Source organism: Candida parapsilosis, contig 005806 (assembly GCF_000182765.1).
Source record: "Candida parapsilosis strain CDC317 annotated contig 005806".
Classification (NCBI taxonomy): Eukaryota; Fungi; Ascomycota; class Pichiomycetes; order Serinales; family Debaryomycetaceae; genus Lodderomyces; species Lodderomyces parapsilosis.
Genome location: NW_023503279.1, coordinates 154,691 through 175,807, shown reverse-complemented (window position 1 = coordinate 175,807; position 21,117 = coordinate 154,691). Strand labels below are relative to the sequence as shown.

General features: G+C 37.9%; 3 protein-coding genes across 3 annotated transcripts; 1 reads left to right on the top strand and 2 right to left on the bottom strand. All coding sequences in view use genetic code 12, as the record gives it.

Annotated features, from left to right (window-relative positions):
- Positions 1-202: 202 nt before the first annotated feature.
- CPAR2_300810 (Ran GTPase-binding protein) lies at positions 203-3,184 on the bottom strand (the record flags this gene model as incomplete). Its single annotated transcript, XM_036807432.1, has 1 exon — positions 203-3,184. The coding sequence occupies one exon, from the start codon at positions 3,182-3,184 to the stop codon at positions 203-205; it is 2,982 nt and encodes a 993-aa protein (XP_036664270.1).
- Positions 3,185-3,596: 412 nt separating this feature from the next.
- On the bottom strand, positions 3,597-4,655 carry CPAR2_300800 (uncharacterized protein; the record flags this gene model as incomplete). The annotated part of the gene is made up of 1 exon (XM_036807431.1): positions 3,597-4,655. The coding sequence occupies one exon, from the start codon at positions 4,653-4,655 to the stop codon at positions 3,597-3,599; it is 1,059 nt and encodes a 352-aa protein (XP_036664269.1).
- An 11,113-nt stretch (positions 4,656-15,768) lies between these two features.
- NRG1 (Nrg1p) lies at positions 15,769-16,860 on the top strand (the record flags this gene model as incomplete). Its single annotated transcript, XM_036807430.1, has 1 exon — positions 15,769-16,860. One exon carries the CDS (start codon positions 15,769-15,771, stop codon positions 16,858-16,860), a length of 1,092 nt encoding a protein of 363 aa, XP_036664268.1.
- Positions 16,861-21,117: the final 4,257 nt, after the last annotated feature.

Genomic DNA, 21,117 nt, shown 5'->3' with positions numbered 1-21,117 from the left:
TTTTTGAGTTAGTGAGTTAGTGAGTTAGTGAGTTAAGATTGAACTGAAAAAAAAAAAAGCTCCAGCAGATGAGATGGGATGGGACGCTACCACGCACAAAACACATCCGTATATACCATCGTATACATCGCTCTACAAATCACCCCTCATCATCCTCATGAAAATCATTTATATGTTCTCTTTTCTTTTTTGTATACACCCCCTATTTACTCCCCTTCATTTGATTAACAAAAGTGACAAAATACTTTTTAAAATCCTTAATGTCCAAATTAATCAAATTAGTGCAGAAATCGTTGAGTAAATCTTGACTTAGCCCCATATTGGTTAAATAAGCAGAAAGAAACTTGATGAAACTTTCTTTCTTTTTTTGTTGATATGTTTTGAGCAACATGGCGATATCTTGAGCAATCAATCTATATTGAGCATCGGCCAATACAAATTCTTGTCTTTGGAACGGCAATTCAAATGATAGTTGTACAACTTTTTCCATTAAAAACTCGTCAACCCCTTCAATCGGAGGAAGGGATTGGCCATACAAGTCCTTTTCGTCAGTGATTTTACCACCATCACCAAAGACATTGACGAGATTGATTAGTTGTACAATTGCCAACTTGGAGGCACTAGTATCGGATAAATCATACGCATATTCAAATAATTTTGACACAATGGTGGCAAATTCGTTCTTGTTGGTTTCAGTCACCAACAAACTCGACAAATGATTAGTAATGATGGAATTGAGAAAATTGAGTAATGATTTCTTGAGCAAAATTTTATCCCTAATAATGTCTGGTCGCAAGTTTTCATCTTCAGCAACCTGTTGATCCAAAGTTTGAAAAACTTTTGAAAATAGCGGGGTGAAAAAATTATTGAGTAATTGGTAAATATTATCATCGGATTTGTACGTGTGCCCAATCTGACCTAGAAAGCTCATGAAATCACTAATTTCATTAATTTTCAAGTTTGGTGATGACCAAATGATGGTGATTAATTTAGTCAAATGGCCACTAATGACGGAACTGCTCAATAATGGAACGAATCTTGCAAATGCAAATCTAGATGCGTCTCTAATCGTTTCGAATTTGGAAAAATTTTCCAAAGTAATTAACACCACTTGAGCTGCATTATTAACTTTTTCAACAATTTCCGGGGGAAACTTGAGATTAGATTCATAATCGTACCCACGTACAATCGTACCCAATGCCATCAACAGGTGGTGGGCTTGCAAAACAATGATTGGTTCTTTATCTTGGATTGAGATGCATTTTTCCAAATCGCTGAAAATTGGCTGGAAAACTGATTCAACAAGTTTCACCTTGACTGGGGTATACTCATGAGGAACAAGCGAGATGATCAACCCAATTGTTTCAAAAAGGTATTGTTGATTGTTAAAATTCCCATTCTCGACAACATCATCGTCTTCATCTCGAGTGGGCAACTCGGCTTTAATCACAAGTAATGGTTTCAATTTCATCACAATTTGTTCGATAAGCTGTTCATTATCTAATTTCGGTTTCGTGAGCTTCATAAATCTGAAAAATAAATACCAACTTCTTAATCGAACTTTTTCGTTATTATTAAACAACCCCAATGGAGATGTAAAAATTTCCAAAATTCGAAGAACCAAATCACGTCTATTCTCATGCGAGTTTAAAAAACTGTAATGCTTCACCACCAACTCAAAGAAGCTTGATTGAATATGTGGATGATTGACTTCTAGTATGAATGATGAGTCAATCAATTTAATCAAAAACTCTTGGAAAATCATGTAGGGTTTACTTTCATTGACTTTGTTTTTAGGCACGTTGATCAAATTCATCTTTAAACTTTCTGAAAAATTGCTCAATTCAAACAATCCTAACTCCAACTTGTTCCAAGACTTGTCTCCTTCAAATAGGGACTCGTTGATAACCACTGGAATTGCTTCTATATACAAATCAGGCGAAAGTCCAGCAATTTGATCTTGGAAAAGTTTTAATCTTGCTCTAAACTCAATAAATTGTCTCTCACTGTCGTCATCGTCATCATAGTCATCGCCATCTTCATCATCTGCATCATACTTCATTTTCAATATAATCTTATTCAAAAGGGTTGATAATAGCTCCACTGAGTACAAGGATGTGTTTTTCTTACAAGCACTTAAAAACATTTGAATAAAAGGAAACACATTTTGCGATACGTCGTCATACTCGTGGCTCAAAAATGTAAGAATAATTGGCCACAATGTGTACAAATGTTCGTTTATTTGATTAACCAAGCTAGGTTCATTGCCCAAAACGTACAATAGTTCCTCGCCGATTTGGTTGGACAATTTGGCAACTTGTTCTTCAAACTCAACATCACCTGCCAATTGTATTGAAGATATGATGTTTGTCAAATTGAGCAATGAGATCAACTCTAATTTATCTTCGGGTGGCATTTTCTTTGATAATATGTGGATCAAAGTGTTGCATGTTGTCTTTCTCTCTTGCTCACGAGTGAGGTAGCCAACGACGGTGTTTATACATTGTGGGGTGACAAATAAGGCAATGTCCATCCAGTCCACATACAGTCCAATGACGATTAAAGTGTTTTCTAGGATTTCTTCACAATGACCACCATCTGTCAAGATTTTGAACCAACTGGACACCAAATCATTCATATTTTTATCTCTCAAAGCATCCTTAATCACCGCGTTTCTCTCAGTCCATGCTTGTGAACGGGCAATATACTTGTCCCCTATTTCGGAATGGATGTTGACCAAGATTCTGGTGTAGTAATCAATAGCCAATTGATTACCTGATGCAGTCAATTTGAGCAAGTCATTTATATAGTTTGGGTAGATGTCTATATAGACCAGTGTGAATGTTTTGGCGTGGATTTGGGCAAACTTGTTTCTCAAATATGTTGGGTCTTTAATGTCGTTTGAAACAAACTCTGATAGCACACGTAGCACAGTTTGACAAAGTTGATGGCACTCGTCACGAGTGAGATTTTCCACGTTTTCTTCAATGACTTGGTAAAGAAAGAATTTCAACTCACTGTTGACTTCTGATGTTGTTGATTTCGAGATCAAATCCAATGCAGTGTTGTACCCATCTTTTGTCGCCTTGACTTCATTGAGAAACTCGTATGCTTGTAGCTGAAGCTTTTGATCTGATGATCCACTCAACGCTATTTGAATAGCATTAATGATTTGACCCTCCATGTAGTTGTATCGAAGGCGAGGGGGAGCCGAGGTTCAGTATGTGTGATTATGTAGTTGGCTTGTGACTTAAAGAAAAACAAAAATACAATCTTTAGGAATGCAAAATTTTACGCAGACTTTTTGGAATGGATGACAAGATGATGAACAAAATAAAATATAAACAAGACAGTAGTGAAAATGCAGTTGATAGTCCAGGATGATCCCTCAAATCTCACTTGAATGAATGAACTAACGTTATCGAGAAAAGCAACGATGATTTCTGAGATGTTGTGGTTCTTGGTTGTTAAATATGATGAAGAACAACCGAACAGAGACACACACACACAGAGAAAAACTTTGAAAAATTAATTGGAAATTTTTACACGACCAGATTATACTTTCTAATATGTATTATCTACCACTACTACTACTACTACTCCAAGACAGCATACTTTTTCAAATGATCTGGGATAGCATCGAATAACCCTTTCTCCTTTAGCCAGCTCTTCGAAAAGATTCTATCGCTGTATTTATGGGCAGAATCTGCCAAAATTGTCACCACATTACTTCCCTCTGGTAATGTTTTAGCAACTTCAACAGCGGCAACAACGTTTAAAGCGCCAGTACCTCCCAAATACAAACCTTCTTCATCCAATAATCTATAAAGCATAGCAATTGAATCCTCATCGGGAATTTTAACAGCATCATCAATGAGTTCAATATCTGGTTTCAAATTATCAGTAACCCTACCTTGACCGATACCCTCAGTGAAGGAAGAGCCCCCTCTTTCCATTTCTTTCCCGTTGGATTTGATGTAAGAATAGAGTACTGACCCGGGTGGATCAGCGAGCACACATTTGGTTTTACCATTGCTTATCGTTTTCAAGTATCTTGAAGTACCAGCAAATGTACCTCCAGTACCAGTAGAACAAGTAAATGCATCTACTTTGCCATCCAACTGAGCCCAAATTTCTGGCCCCGTTGTTTCAATGTGAGCTTGTCTATTGGCGACATTGTCGAATTGATTAGTCCAAACTGCATTATCCAAACTTTCAGCATGTCTTTTGGCTTGATGGTTGTAATTTTGTGGATCTGTGAATGCAACAGCAGGTACTGGGTAAACCTCAGCTCCTAGTAATTTCAAGGTTTCAATTTTGTTTTTAGATTGGGTGTTGGGCATATAAATGACACAATTGTATCCTCTTGCCCGACAAACATGAGCTAAACCAATACCAGTGTTTCCGGCTGTTCCTTCAACAACGGTTCCACCTGGTTTGATCAACTCTTTTTCTTCTGCATCTTTAATAACATAAAGTGCTGCTCTATCTTTTATGGATCCACCAGGGTTCATGAATTCTGCTTTGGCGTAAATGTTCCTTCCAACAGAATCTGATATTCTTGGTAATCGCAATAAAGGAGTGTTTCCAATTGCTCCAGGAAATCCGGTTTCACTAACCAAAGGAACGAATGGTAGTTTCACTTCACTGTTCATCGATATTGAGATACATCTTTTGGATATTCTTGAAAACATGTTTTTGTTTGGAGAATGATGGAGGATGATGGAGGATATTTGGGCAATTTTTTTCTTTTTTTCGATTTTCACGTCGGCAATTATTTTGCTTTTACCCCGTGTTCACGTGATGTTGAGTCATCAAGGCAATGCTGTCGAGCAGTATGAACCTTCAACAGCGATAGACTCTTTAGCCGTCTCTTCGAATAGCAAAGTGTAGTGGAATGACTTCCTTGAGATGCCTACTGTGGAAGAGCTTCACAGGAAAAACCAGAATGTGCTAAAGAAGCATGTCCGCGAATGCTAAGGCGTTGTGTAATTCCTCGAGTAGTAATTTAGTGAGGTCACCACGATTGAAGGACAAAACTGACTAGCTCGGGATTCCGCAAAAGCTTAACACAACCAACATGAAAGAATGAGCTAAACTGCTAAATTGCTAGCGTTGTCATCTTGCTTAGAGAGGAGAAATTTTCCGGAAGTAATTCCAAATCATTTTCGTTCCGAAAAGTTTATGAGTGGAAATGTTGATAGTATTGACTCTTTTGTGCTTTGTAAAATCACTGTAATCACTTGGCGTAGAAACAGCATTGCATTCATCACGCATAAGGCACAAGACCATTCTCTATTGTTGTAACTAGAATATCGTATATGTCTGTAATATGTGTGATAATCAACATCGAATTTCGTAAACTCATTTGGCTCTTTCATTCATCAGCAGATTTTATGTGATTCAAAGCCCAGCAAGAAGGTCTTGGAAGATCGGGAACTGGAGAATACCAAAGTTTTACACAAAGCGGAGCACATCTGATTGTGAGACATGCGTAGCATAGTCTCGGCTACGATTGAAAGAGAAGTCAACCCATTGATTAATCGCATTCAATGATGTAGGCGTGGTGAATTTGGTGGTGCAGTTACAAAGATGTACCATCTCGTATTCGCAAGTGAGGATTAGCATATACGAGCAGAATGCATCCCATGTTATCACTGAGAGAAACAGTTTAATGTTGCCCTTCAAAAATGTAAAGTTGCTTTAGGCTCTTGTGCATACGCCATCAAAAGGAGACAATAATCGTGTAGACAAATTAAATGTGACATTTATAAAAGTTGACTGGATACTCCAACGACGTCTATGTTGGCTTTGTCATCTCGAGTCATCGAAATGCTCAAAACATATTCTAAGCTCCGGTTAATCAATAAAAAGTGGCCACGAAACCGAAGCGTTCCGACAACTCATCCTTTCCTCTAACTACAAAACTATTGTCGCGCGAAGTCCCTTTAGAGCCTAATTAGGAAAGTCATTTAGAAAAAGAATCCCTGCATACATTAGTTCCACAAAACAATAACTTTTCACCGAAAATTGTTCCGAAAAGTAGCTAAAAGAAGCAAAATGTGTAGTCACCAATGTGAAACAGTACTCGTTGACACCTCTGTGCGGGGCGTTGGGGCTACTAATATTACTGCTATGAGGAAAAGCTAACAGCTCACTTCGAAAGCAGTCCATTGAAGAGCCCTTTATACACATTGAAGAAAAACTTCTTATTATACAGTCACCGAAATTGCTTGGCATAATAGATTCGAACACAATAAAATAGTTTGTACTTTTGATTAACCAAACGTTTGCAAAAAGTAAACCTCATCAAGTTGTCTTCAACCAACTACATATATCGGAAAAGAAATTATGCGAGTTTGTTATACAAAATCGAGAAAGGATTAGCATTTCCTGGGCAAGATTTTCGTACTCATATTTTTCTTTCTTTTTTTTTTTTTATTTCCACATTGTTTCCCTTCAACTGTTTTTCCCCCCGAGTCCGTACAACTTCTTTTGAATCCTTTTTATTGATTGCATTTTTCCGACAGGGTCGCTCAGCGCTTGTGAATCCACAGTCAAAAAGCAGAATTTTCGGGTTTACTTTTCGGATTCGAGAACAACTATATAATATGAAATTTTGCTCATGGCGCTCGTAACCTCGGAGTTCATTGCAACGAAGGCAGTGCAACTCAATCGACTCTTCTTTTGTACGCTTTTGCGATTTATTGGAAGGGTTTGAAGACCTTTTAACCACAAATTACAAACGTTTTTTTAAATATTTCAAATTCAACCGCTGGTCACAATTTCAGAACTCTTGGAACTGAACACTAAGCTTGTTGATTTTTGTATCAGTTATGAAGTCAGAGGTGAAACAGTACAAAGTTGAGGGTATAATTACAATGACGTGGAAGATACTGCATCTAGCTGATTGAAAAAACAAAACCCAGTTCACAATCTCGGCTTTCTACGAGTATTATTTACAATTGAATTCTTTGTGAAACCCCAATACCTTTTTTTTCATCAATCGTGGACGTTACAAAACTAAACGATCGAAGAGTTTTTGCATTAGTAGTGAAGTAGCTTCACATAGATAGCAATGGTTATGATACTAAGGCAAAACAACGCTGCATCGAATAAAATAAAAATTCAAGAATCATAGCTGGGAAACAACAAGAAAATAGAAGAGAGTTACATCGTCTTTCGAAGGTTTGTAGCATACAAAGCCCACTACCAGTTATAATTTTCCCTAGTTGCAATGGCCCTCTTCACAAATGGATCAAGAATCATATGATTTTTTAGGTTTTGTGTTGACATTTGCCTCGTAAAAACGCCCTGTATTACTAAACAAATTCCCCGAGAACACAAGTGGTTGTCATGTACCGTTGATGATGCTATGTTGGAGGAAACAAATAAGCCACGATGCTCATCAGTAAGAAAAGGGATTCTTCGTACTTGAAGTGGGAGGAGGGGAGGAAGTAAACATAGATATTGAGTCTAATTTCTTTTTTTTTTCTTAGATTCATGTAATGGTTATAATACTTCATGCGGAAGCACAATCTTTAGCTAAATCCGCGCCCGAGGATAAAAGAAAATAATTCAATTTATCCGTTGGTACTGTTGTTTAGTTTGGTTAGGTTGTTGCCTCTTGGGTGAAGCTAAAAACAGTGTGTGTGTGCAACACGTAAAGAGATGGAAACACTCGATCAAAGTATGTACAGGTTTGAAAAAGAGGATCGCTCACCCCTTTCGGAGAACAAAACTGTTCATTAATAAAGAGGGGATACGAAAAGAACCTGTAAGGTTCTCTTGCATTTTTACAAATCCGTAATTATTGAAAACTACAGCAAACGTTTGTTTTGCAATTGCAGAAAGTGATAAAAGACATAATTTAATGTCGAAAACAATAGCAATGTCCTTTTCTCTTTCCTTTTTCTTTTTCTATTATCTTTTGGTATTTCTGCAGGGTTTAAAAAAAAAAAAAAAAAAAATTGGAATAGCAAATTGAAGATTAGTGATAGTACGGCATCACTTTACAACGTTGAAAATTGATGAACTCCGCGATGAAATTGAGGTGATATAATGCATAATGCACAAAAGGGTATTTCATGCAATGACACACTTTGCTCCTCTCTCTCTACCATTTACCCGCCAGCATTCAAAACACACTCACTCACTCACGCACTTGCACGTCTTTAACCCACAACTTTGCTCCCCATACACATTGCTATTATGTAATCTTTGTCTCCTTCACGCTCAAACTTATAAAGACAATGCTATGTAAACAAGCTTCAAAGCATGGAATGCGTAATTGCTATTGTTTTCGATATATTATGGTTTCTTTTGTGGTGAGAGCCTCGTTATTCAAAGATAGGAGAAAACATTTTGTAAAGACGTGACGAAAGGCAAGAACAAGGGCACAGAGTCAAAAGTCGCAAAAAATAACCACCTCGCAACTTGTGAGGGGATATTATACACAGTCTCCGTGGATAAAGTGTTAAAAAAATGGACACGCGGAGCCTTAACAGGATAATAAGATCTATTGACAACAGATTTGTTCGATGCAAGATGGCGCCACTAAGTTGCAAACTAGTAAAATCTATATAGTTTGTTACATTCCCAAAAAAGAGAACCACTTGTAGGACCTTGGAAGCTCTGTGAATGAAATGCGGTTGGCGTTTTCGTCCTAGAGTCTTTTGTGCTCTTACCCTCACTCTCTCCTCCAACTATGTTTCGTTCCTTCGTTGCTACGTCGAAGTCATAAAAAAAAAAAAGGTATTGTGACTCCTCCAAAAACAAAGACAATCAAGAATTATTCTATTGTTCCAATAACCATGACCCTCAACTCCCTTTGTTCAGTATCTCTCGAATGCTAATTTTAGTCTCGGGTAACAAAATTGGGAAACAATAAAAAAGAAAAGAACAAAATCTCTTGATAGAGATGTTGGGTTTTCCATAATACACATGTACGAAGAGTTAAATACCAATTTTGTCATTTATGTTTCTCAACTATTAAGTTGACCAGGTATCATAACCATTGATTTCTAAAAATGCATGTGTGTGCATACCGTAGCGTAATTTGTTGAGCTTCTCCATGAGAAAGTGAAATTTCATTTGTACGCGCTCACTGGTAACGATCTAAAAATACGTTTTAGACTTTTTACTATTTTGGGAGTGTATCGGTTTTAAATCCGGGCGTAAAGAGTGAGAGAATAAGCGATCAGCCCATGGGTGATGACGGAAAGAGTGTGTTTCTCCTTTCCTCCTCTGTTTGGGTCCAATGGGAATTCTGCTTGGTGAAGCAAGATATTCTGTAAAAGGGAGGGTGTGGCTTGCTTTGTGTCATAACTAAAGTGGTAACATGACAGCCCTTTTTTGGCTATACTCTTCAACAACGTATCTCCCAGTACTCTCTACTCAGTCACAGGGGGGAGGAGGGGGCACACACGTGTCGCAGTACGTGAATGAAATGCTGTCAAATTTCTTGTCATTTACTTTATTTATCTGTACTAGGCTTCGGAAAACCATTAATAAGCGATACAAATTATGGAATAGTTTCGACATAGGTTATGAGCCCTCAGTTGGACAAAGTTAGCCAAAAGCTCTATTGTATACTTAAAGTACATCAAACATGATACAAAAAACAAAAGAAAGAACTGGCATGGCTCTTAACCAGAGGCTTTAGCATGCTGGGCGAAGATGAGCGGAGTGAATAAGCATCAAAATAGTTGCAAAGAATAATCATGCAAGTCACGCTCGTTTTACCATTGCAACGGTAAGCAAGGTTTGGTCTAGCATTCAAACATAGTCTAACCATAATGTGCTTTGTTTTCATTGTCGCCTATTAAGGAAGCCACCGAAGTTTTCCTCCGAACCTGATGCTGGTCAAGATCTAAGGAACTTAGTAATTACACCCAGGTTGACTCGAAAGAGTGGCAACACATGCCAAACTGGGTTTCCGCTTTTCAATGTAGTTTGTATTGGTTGCTAGCTCGATTATGGTTGAAACTGAGCTACTGTCGGTTTCTCCTTCTTTTCCTCGCTTTCAGTACATCAAAGTGCTGCTTTGATGATCCTTTTGATGACGAAGGATCACCCGTGAGAGCCGACTCGATTAGTAAGCTATTTGTTGATATTTAGTTACTGCATATCAACAGACGAATTACAACTAGCCACAAAAAAGCAATAAACTTTAGCAGCGCTTTTTGAACTATACTCTCAAGTCACCTTCTCAGTGAACCTATCTTAGTTCATTGCTAACCATTACGACCTCAATAGCGGGGTAATTTAATATTCACAAAGAGATCTAGGCGTACGTCTCTCCTTTCAAGAAACTGCACAATCTCATCATCCGTAAACCACAAAATAAGCAGATTCTCGAACCTTTTAAGACAAACATCATCTGATCTCATCGAACGGTAAACACAAGGCGTTTTCCTCTTTTGAAATTGTTTAGTGAAGCCAAAGCCAACAAACTAATGATCAGTGATGGCTCTGCGAGATCTAATACAATGAAAATCAGAACCCTTGGAAAAGTGCTTCTGGAGAAGGATATAAACGTTGAAGCGAATGATTTGCAACTTTGGTTCTAAGGGCTTAAGGGCCCAAAGGAGGAGTAGAAATCAAGATGGGCTCGCTTTGGGAGGGGGGGGGGGGAGCTATTGCAAGTCAAATGATATCACATTGTAACAGACTTATAATTTTACTACATGAAGCATATACGCAGAAAAATTTTGCTTAAACTTTAGAGCAAATTATCTCCTCTTTGGCCAACTTCGTCATCCAATCATTCAAAACACAACGCTCTGTTTCTTGTCGCCTTTAATGTGTTAACATCCGTAAATGAGCCTCCCAAGCATCATCGATTTCCAGTTTCGGTTCTAGCATCGTGAAGCAGGATTTAATTACAAGCACTTCTCACATGATTTACAAAACATAAACATGTGATGTAAGGACTAAATGGGGATGATTATGTGTTAAATGCATCGCCACGGATTTCCAAAACGTTATAACAGGAACAACAAAGGCAAAGCTGAGAATGGCTGGACTCAACATTAGAGAGCTGAGGTCAGAAATGTCTACGGGGCACTTTCTTGGATTCGGTTGAACTTGTAGTTTCAGGAGGGTATTATTTCCTCAAAGTGACATAACATCACAAAAAGCTCGACTTTAAACATTTAATTTCTTTGTCCTTTTTTGGGGCGGAGGAGTACAGGACGTATCTGTATCCCATTCTTTTGTGATGCTACTATGATGCATTTTTGCAAAACTTTGGGACTCAATAGATCTCACTAAAAAAAATTAAAGAAAAGATGAAAGCCATAAATGGGCTTGGAGAGATTTGTGTCTAATTTCTTTTTTCCTCTCTCTTATTGTTCTGTTTCGAAACAATAAGCCTTAATGGAGGAGCACCCCCTCTCTCGGATATAAAAGCTTTACTTCTAAGCTAAGCAAAGTTCTAGAATTGCCAAGGATGTAGCACATGGCACTGGATGTCAATACTTTTGCAAAAGGAACAAGCTCTTGTGTAATCTAGGACAACCAAGTTGCTTTTTGGTAAAGGATGGGTGGGCACCTTTTTTTCTTTCATTGTTTCGTTTCAAGATCAGGGGTCCGAGGGTCGAGAGACCCTTTTCCGACAAAACTTTATTTTTCCCCAACTGCCATTCGATCTGGGAAAGACTAACGACCACGGTGGTTTTCCGTATCCAAGTTAATGACCGTTCTATTGAGTGAGTGTCCATCAATAACGAAATCTGCATCCCCCCTCCAGCTGCACAATTTGCAATTGTTCGTAATAATGAACGATGTGGTTGTGAGCACATGCATTTCCATCATCTTTTAGTTTTGTTTTCTTGAACTTTACGTAGCTACACAACTGCCCCGTTATTGTTTACAATGAAGAAGAGTAATTTCTTTTTTTTTTTTTCACATCTCGTGCATCTCCCTTCATCGCAGTCCTTATGCATGCATCAAAAAAAAAAAAATGGTTTGTATACTCTTTACAGTATTCATTTCATTGCTCTTTGAAATAATGTTTCGGTATTTCTTTTTCATTTATTGTTATGTATTTTTCCATCTTTGCTTTTTTATTCAATGAGACGTTTCAGAAGACAGGGGGTGGCAAAACGACACAAATATGGTTGAGTTCTTCCGAATAACTAACCGGACAAACGTTTGCCGAAAGTAGATGGCATTGCGCAGCGTAACCAATGACATAGAGAGAAAGCTAAAAAGCTGATTTAATTGTATTCGTGGGACCGTTGTCATTTCTTTAGTACAACAGGCAATCACTTGCAGCTCTATACCGTCAGAACCGAGTAGAAAAACTGTTACGGGAATCGACACCCCTCTAATGGATCTATAGTTTCAGATAAGGTTTTTTGGTTCCTCTGACGAACTTATTCTTCTCAGAACATCTTGAGTCTTGGATTAGTGGCCAAATAGGCCGCATGAACAACTTAGCTGCAATTGTTCGAAAGCAATGATAAAGGAATGGGTGAAAACAGGCTAGAGTTACCATCTCTCCATTTTTGTTTGTTCTAATTCATGATGCATAATGACATCCATCTGCTGCACCAGGCGCTGCTATGCAGAACTTGCATTATGCTTTCTTCCGTTTTGGTGGTGTGTCTGCAACCATCTCTGGTTCACATTCTAGTAAAGACAATGGATCGATGTAAACCAGCCCCAAGGCAGTGCGGATGCTCAAAGTGGTCCTTGACAATAAAGGAAAAGCAACGAAAGGGTGTGGCGCGGCCAAAAAGAAAAAGGAGGCTACCCGCTACAGAATAGATGCATCCGCGTTCTATTTCCCACTTGAATTTGTATCCTTTTTTTCTGTTTTAACTTGGTATGTAGTTGCTCAAGGAACACATGTCTATGAGGTGAATTTTTGCAAAAAAACATGTCAACTTCAGGGGGGAGATGCCATTTCCACTAGAACACGCCTTAGAGTCAATGATATTGGCAGAAAAGAAAATAAATGGTCAAGGCGTGCTTTTTTCCTTCCCGCTATTTTGTAACTATCTTGAAGAAAAGATAAAGGCGGGTCTGGCAAAGAGAAATCTTGGTCAATTAATGTAATTACGAGACGAAGTAGTACCTTGAACCTAAGATCCAAAATGTAACGAGTTCCTCGAAGAGATCTGATTAGAATATTATTTCTTGGGCATTTTGCAAATTAAAATGAGAACAAGAGAAAACCAAACAATGTCATCAAACCCGCCTCAATTATGTCAAAATAAAATACACATACAGAGAAAGGAAAGAGAAACTCCATGTACATCGAAGATCATCAATTGCAACCGTTAATTATACGTATGTTGGGATTATAGATCATACCAGCGCCGTAAACGGTTATAATCCATGACGAGGATACCAATTGCATACACATATTTCCTGATCCATATTTTTCCGTTTCTTCGTTTAACTACGATGAAACTGAGTTTTACATTCATTATGGTGTAATGGATAAGGTCTTCGTTAAAGAGAAGAGAAGTACAGGAAAGACTGAGGTTTTTTCTGTAGGCTGAGACTGTGCAGGTATCTACACTTCTTTCTTAAAATTGTTTCAGTCCTCTTTTAAAGTAAAGCAAGGCAGTTGGTATGTAGGCGACCCGAAACAAAACGGAAATCTAACCCCATACACGTGAGATGAGGAATACCAAAGAAGCATTCGATAATGGCGTAAAGGGCATCACCAAATTTGAGGGACTAGGTTCGCGTCTTTTCGGGTGTTCAATTACCCTTGTATTTTACCCCAATTGGGGATTCGGAAACCAAAAAAAAAAAAGTTAGACTAAATTTGCTAGAGTAATATCGCCTTTTCCTTTGTTGTGGTTGTTTGTTGTTGCTTGGACATTTCCTCTCGGGTGTTTTTTTTTTTTTTAATGCAGTTGTCGAAGTTATACTTGTGTTTACAAAACTCTGATTATATGCTTGACAACGGTTGGAATGAGATGATTTTAAATGCAATAGGAAAACGTGATACGCTTCTTGTAGAAGTGTAAAGTTTCGCTGTGTATAGAAAAGGAGAATGGTGTGCAAAATAATTTGACGCTATAACGGCGGTTTCAGACAATAAAAACTCTATTTCACGTTCCTAATAAGTTCTTCTACGAGTTGACCTTAGTGAGATAAAAGGCGGCCCTACTACAAAGCCTTGAACGACGGGAAAAAGAATGTAACCTCAAAGCCTAGGTGGGTGGATAGGTTGCCGGTATTTTTTGTAGTTTACTCACTATTCGCTATTGTTTACTTTCATCCACCTTGGGGAATCATTACTAAACAATTATGTAAGATTTAAACCTGCATGCTTTCTATAGCTTTTGGTTCTGGTCTTTTGTGTAAAGTATGTTACAAAAGGCGACACAAATGCAATTAGGTTCTCCAAGCATGCACAATGAGTTAAAGTCTGCAAAATATTATTTACACTAAGAAGAAAAGGTGTTTGTGTAAAGTAGTGTGCAGTGTAAGCTCTTATTGTTATTTGGTTACCTTTATTGATTTGTTTTGTGGTATATGCACTGCTTGTTAAGATAAAATAATTATTTGCTAGTTTTTTATATTTTCTACTTTTTCCCTTTTTTATTATCCGTACTGTGTATAAGCGCCGTTAACTCAAAAAGTAATACAAAGTGCGGGTTATATGTCTAAAACTGTAATTCCATGTAGGTTGTGCAAAATACATATTATTTTTCCATCCTTTTTGCTTCTCTTTCCATTTAGTGTAGCAAACAAACAAGAGTGATGTTACTAAAAGTGCTATAAGCTCTTTCCTTTCCTTTAGGCAAGACATTATTGTGTTATTTCTGTAAAAGAAAGTTTATTATCATTGAATCTCCTCTATAACACACACAAAAGAATGAGTGGTAAGTTGGTATTGTTTCTACGATAAATTTTATATAAATACAACTTGCAATTTCCTTGTATCGTCAAAGCATTTTGCCCGTTTCCATAGTTTTCTGTTTCAGTCTTCAATAACAAAAGACAAAGAAGAACATACATTAGTTATCTTGCACAGTTCAAATCATAGCTTCCGTTAGAAGAAGCCAAGCCCAGACACAGGTACAGACAAATACACTCACACAGAGAGATAATCGAGAGATATAGGATAGCTTTCCCAAGATCTCCGAAGTATACCATTGCGACTACCAGTCCTATTACGTCAAGTACCACCACCAATATAGTTTCCTTGTGCTACCAATCTCACTATTTTAAAGAGAGCTTGATTTTGTATCCCAAATTCAAAAATAAAGCCGTGACCCTCATAAAGAAAAAGAGGAGAATTCAAGTAGATAAGCATTACTTTTTGCACTGCTCAGTTTACACAGGTTTGCCTTTACTTTGACTTCAAAATTAATTTCATTTCAACTTAAATACCACAATCCCACAATCTAGAGATTTTAGAAAGGGCTCAAAACCATCTTTACTGATATCTGCACAAACTATTACACATTACGTACATACAAAACGATCGTCATCCACTACCCTGCACAGTTGCTTACCCGCCCAAAACGCATTACATTTTCAAAAATTAATCAAGAATTGGGGTTTCTTGGTGAGGGAAAGAATTTACGTCACACATAAACTCACGCACACCCACAAAACATATCGTGTTACGCAAGGGAGTTAGAATCAATTGGATATAACATTTTCCACTCTCCCACGCACATATATTACATATATTCATACAAATAGAACTCGATGATGATACTGGACCACAGCCATTTCACATTGCTTTCCAGTAACAATATACCCAAGAGTCGTACCATAAACAGCAGCAACATGCTATCGACTCACAACCCTAGCACCACTGCTTCTTACGATAGATCAGAGCCAAAGATTACGGCTTTGCCTTCATTTAGTGAGTTGCTCACATCCATACCACTCCCAACAGCCTTCAAACCAAGGAGTAATAGCAATGTATCGACTACTTCGGTGAATACATCAGATTCAAGCTCTTGCATTGGTTTGTCGTCGATGCCAGCTCCATCATCAACACAGCCGCATCAACAGCAGAACCAGCACCAGCACCAGCACCAGCACCAGCAATATCGTCCATCGCCGTATTCTTACTATAGTCAGCCGTCAATACAGCATAGGTTGCCCACACCACCTCCAAATCAGTATCAACAAACTACCCCAAAGCAAGTGCAAGATCACCCACAACAGCAGCAGCAACAACAACAACAACAGCAGCAACCACAGTATCAGTATCAGTACCAAGTCATAGGCTCCACTCGTACAGCATTCATTGCTCCACAGCCCGTTTCACATCGGTCGTCTTATATTGATCCACTCACGCCTGTATCAGCTTCCATAGAGACAAAAGTACGATCTTCATCCATTAGTGAAATCCCCATCTCACCAGCATTGGGTCCCTGCTCCAGCACGACATCACCTTATAATCAACAGCAACAGCAGCAGCAACACCATAACCACCATCAAATTAGCCCACTGCAAGCTTCATCAACCAGAACGTCTTCATCAGTGACATCACCAATATTGGTTAACCATGTGACCAAGGATTCGCGTAGGAAACACGTTTGTAAAGTCTGTGCGAGATCTTTCACAACAAGCGGTCATTTGGCTAGACATAATCGTATACATACAGGTGAGCGTAAGCACAAATGTCCATGGCCTACATGTGATGCTAGATTTGCTAGACAGGATAATTGCATGCAACATTACAAGACTCACACCAATGGGAAGAATAAGAGGTCGAGAAAGTATATCGGTCATACTGGTTATGGGGGAGCATCAATTGCCGGTGTTGGTGTCGAAGCACTTGGTGATGTGCAAAGAATGCATCCTCACACAATGCCAATTCCACAAGGTGCTCATATGTTACCAAGTATGCCACATTTAACGAGGTAAGACGACGAAGAAAGGGGAGGAGGAGGAGGAGAAAATGCCCATGATTAATGAGGATTATACACTCTTTCTGCTTTGCTTTCATGCAACTATTGGTATCTGGAAAAAGCTTTGGTTCCATCCAGCTGTATTTGTTTTTAGTTCTTGCTATTATATTATCTACACAAACTTCATTTTCTATCTTAGTTTCAATTGTATGGCTTTGATTTATTCTGGAATAACCATCGATTGTAGTTTTGGGGAGTTGGGGGTAAACTATTATTAGTTTTGGCCGATACAATGGTCACCCCAAACTAAATGCCGGGATGTATAAAGTCTTGTGGGGTTACTTCATATGCCATTTTGCATTAGAGAGCCTAGTCAAATCTTGGAAAACCTCATTGGAATACCAAGAACCAAGGAATACTGCAAATAATATCATAATGATTCTTTTGTGGTAAGATCCCCGCCCATGCAACTTAGTTATCTCTACGAACCTTCTCAGAGTATTCTGTTCTGACATGTGATTCATTACTTGCACATGGCTTTCTTGACTTGACAGTAACTTTTTAGTCCTTTTTCGTGTCACCCCGCCTCTGCTCATAACCCTTGTAACACTCATTTTACCCGTTTTGGCTGCGAAAAAAAAAAAAAAGCAGAAAGGTGTAGACCGGAAAGGAAAAAGCTAAAATACAGCACTACTTGCCGACTTGTTTGAACAAAGTGGGAATTAAAACGTATCTAGCACCAGTTCTCCCTCGATAATCGCCCCCTTTTTTTTCAAGTATTATTCTCAACTTGAACAATCGATGATGACGTGATTGTCCATTAGTCACTGTTTCTTGGTCTTGATCTTTTTCTTTTTTTCTTCTACATTGTAACTTATTTTCTGGCTAATATCTCTTCCACGAGTTTTGCATGAAAGTACAGAAACCTACATTAAAATGTATTGAAATAACAAAGTAAGACACCATTTGAGAACAAATGAATGTTTAAAAGGAGGTGGAAGGGCGAGTGGGGATAATTATTATCAATAATGACATAATGATTAAACTTGTTTAGTTCTGAGGCAAAGCAACAGCAACAGCAACACGCAGCTTCGTTTACTTCCGTTTTAGTTTAATTGAGTCGCTTTTGGTTAAAGAACACAAAAAAGAAGAATGTTGGGCTTCAAGAAAGGCTCTTTCCCTGTCTTTTTTAAGTTAGGGTTTAGAGATGATAATTGACTATTTGAGAACCTTATTTTGCAAAGTAAGGATACGCTTGAAAGATTGACATTTTTTTTGAGAGAAGAGAATAGTCGTTGTTTGTGGGAAATAGTTGACTAATTTTCCAAGAAGAATCAGCTGACACATGTGTAATGATGGCTATGTCAAGAAAAAGCAAAAAAAGATGGTAACTGGCACTGAATATCCTTACTATGGGCTAAGTATTGCTCGTTATTTACAAAATTTGGGGTTTCTGGAGACTGATTATTAAAATCAAGGTTTCTCTTGTCTTCAACTTTATTTTATTTCGTGAAAGAAAATTCTCCGAATGAAAATGTAATTAGGCTTCAAGAAATATACCCCGGTTTAAAATTTTAACTGGAGAAACATACTCAAAAGCATTAAGAGAGATTCTTCGATATTATTTATCTCTTTTATATTGTGTGATAATTATATTATTTCATGATTATTATTTGCAGTTGTAGTGTATTGTATGGGTGATCTCCTTGCGCGGAGTACATAGGTGACCTCTTTGTGTTGAGTATTGTGTAATCAATCAAAATTGTACGGAGTCAAGAACTCTAAAAAAATGTTCAACATTGGCGGTTTACCTCACATTAGTGACTTGTATTGAGAAGTCAACACAGGTGTTTTGGAATGATACACAAGCCAACCAATCGTACAAACCCTCCCCGAAAAGTGTCCAGTATTAAGTTCAAAACCTTAAATAGTGACTTGACTTGGATGCAGAAAATGTCTCGAACCTGGTTTCAAGTCTTCTAATTCAAACCTTAATTTCATCAGTACTATACGGCCGCGTCGGAATTCAATGCATGATTGCTAACCCGATAGGGGAAGCAACATTGTTGATTCTGCCAACCATAGATGGCACGCTCTGGCTTCAATGTGTGAATAAAGTAGAAGGCTACAGAAAACAGAGGTAGAATTGGATTGTTGCAATTGCAAACAGAAACCACAGATAACACGTTACAGCCCTGGTTTGAGCTTCTTCTAACAATGTTTTCATTCCGCGTTCATATAATTTCGGACTGGAAAAGCCCCCCCTCCCCCAATTCGCTTTTAGTGTCAATCACGTCTTCATTAGGTTCATTCGTTTCAATTAAAGTTATATAATCATATGATCAAGTCAAGGTGAAGTTTAACTCAAAAAAGGTATCTCTTTACTCAAAACTAGCTAGCACAGAGATCGGCATTTCTGTCTGGTTCTCGATAAATGCGTTTAGTTACAAATGTAGTAATTTTATAACATAAACAAAAACTAAATGATTGAACTAAATGTGTAATTTGTAATATACAAATAAAACTTTATTGCAAATTAAACTTTAGGAATGAAACAACCTCTAAAGGATTCAGGTGTATCATATTTAAGGTTTTGTAGTTAAAACACGTGTAGATCGCGTTGTTTGTTAGAAGGAATAGTTTAGAATCAAGACTTGGCGCTATGGTAATTACGAGGATGTGATGATTTTAGATGTTTATAAAAATTAGACTACGATAGCAATGTAGATGCCCATTTCATCTCATTAAGCTATACGATCGGGTGTGGTTTCCCTGAAGCACCAAGATAGCTCATTTTCAACCACTGCCCTTTTGCATCGAAGTGTGTTCCACATACACACGCGTAAAGTAACTTTTTGGTGTTTGTTTCATATTGATAAAGGTTAAGCGGACCTGAAAATGGAACAGAAAGGGTGCCACTCAAACAAACTTTACCGTTGCAATGTGTTTCCTTACCCCCCCCCCCCCCCCCCTCTTTAATGGACTCGCGAAATAATAATGTTGAGGGTTTATGGTATCCTTTTTTTAGCTACCCTTTGAAACAAAGTTTCATGCAATTAAGGTTTTGAGAAAGAAACAATAAAGCTTGGTTATGGATAAGGTGAGCTGATGAAAAAAGAACAAGGTTGTTTAGTTGAGATCCATGCATGTAAAATTTACAGCTCATACAGGAATGATCGACGGTTACTTTAGTGAGAGGCGAACGAATTTCAAAGATTGGACTACATAAAGTAGGTCACCCAATAATGAAGTCGAAAGGAAGCAATTAGCCAATGAAAAGGTGTTGTTGAAACATGGTTTGTTTGTTTGAGGAAAAATCTAAAAATCAATGAGCTCAAGAATTGCAAATGCAACAACTCTCGTATCTGCAACCAATGTTTCATTCAGCTGCAAAATACATAAAGTTCATATATCCGGTGAAGAAAAGTATGAATTCTCCGAAATTGTGGTCATGCATCGATCTCTTCTCTAGTTTATGCAGTTTAAGGTATTCTCAACCATTGTGCAACTTTCAGTTTTAGTCTAAGGTACCAAAAGTGTCATCATGGCCAAAGAAAAATATGATTTCTCTCTTCTAGGTTGAGAGTTTTTCGTTATCTCTTGACATTACCTGACAATTTAGTGGTTACCATAACTGAGACGAGGCCTCCAACATCAGGCAATACCTTGTTGGAATTGACCATGAAATGGCCTCATTTTTTTGCATTTTGAGTTTTGATCGTAATTACATAATTAATCTTTTGTCAATGTTGGATTCATAGTTGCAGATACGGTGATATAGAACGTTTCAATGCAGTGTAGTATATGCCATGTGATATCGTCAATGTAACGTTGTTTGAGTTATCGCGAGTGTCGCATTTGGTTGTGTTGTGGAAAGTAGCTCCACTCTGCACCTACGAGCAAACCATTTTTCAAAAAGGCGATGCTGCTTCTTAAACACACTGCCTTGAAGACGGGTCTAAAATCCGCTTCACTTTTAGTCCGAGAACGCCATAAGCGAGAGAGAAATGTACAAGTGCGGGGTATTATCTGACTCAACCCTAAATCCTTAAGATCAATAATTTAAGGTTCCCTTCGATTTTTAAGAATATAAATTTAGAAATTATGCTCTCAAATCGTTTGTCGTATTACCAATATTATCAAACGATCAGAAGGGAGTAATAGGAGAGACAGGGTGCTATCAACTTTAATGAGGCTCATTTTATAGTATCAACAAAGCGTGCTACATACTACGCCAGTAGTTATGCAATCTTTTGTAGCCTATTGTACAACA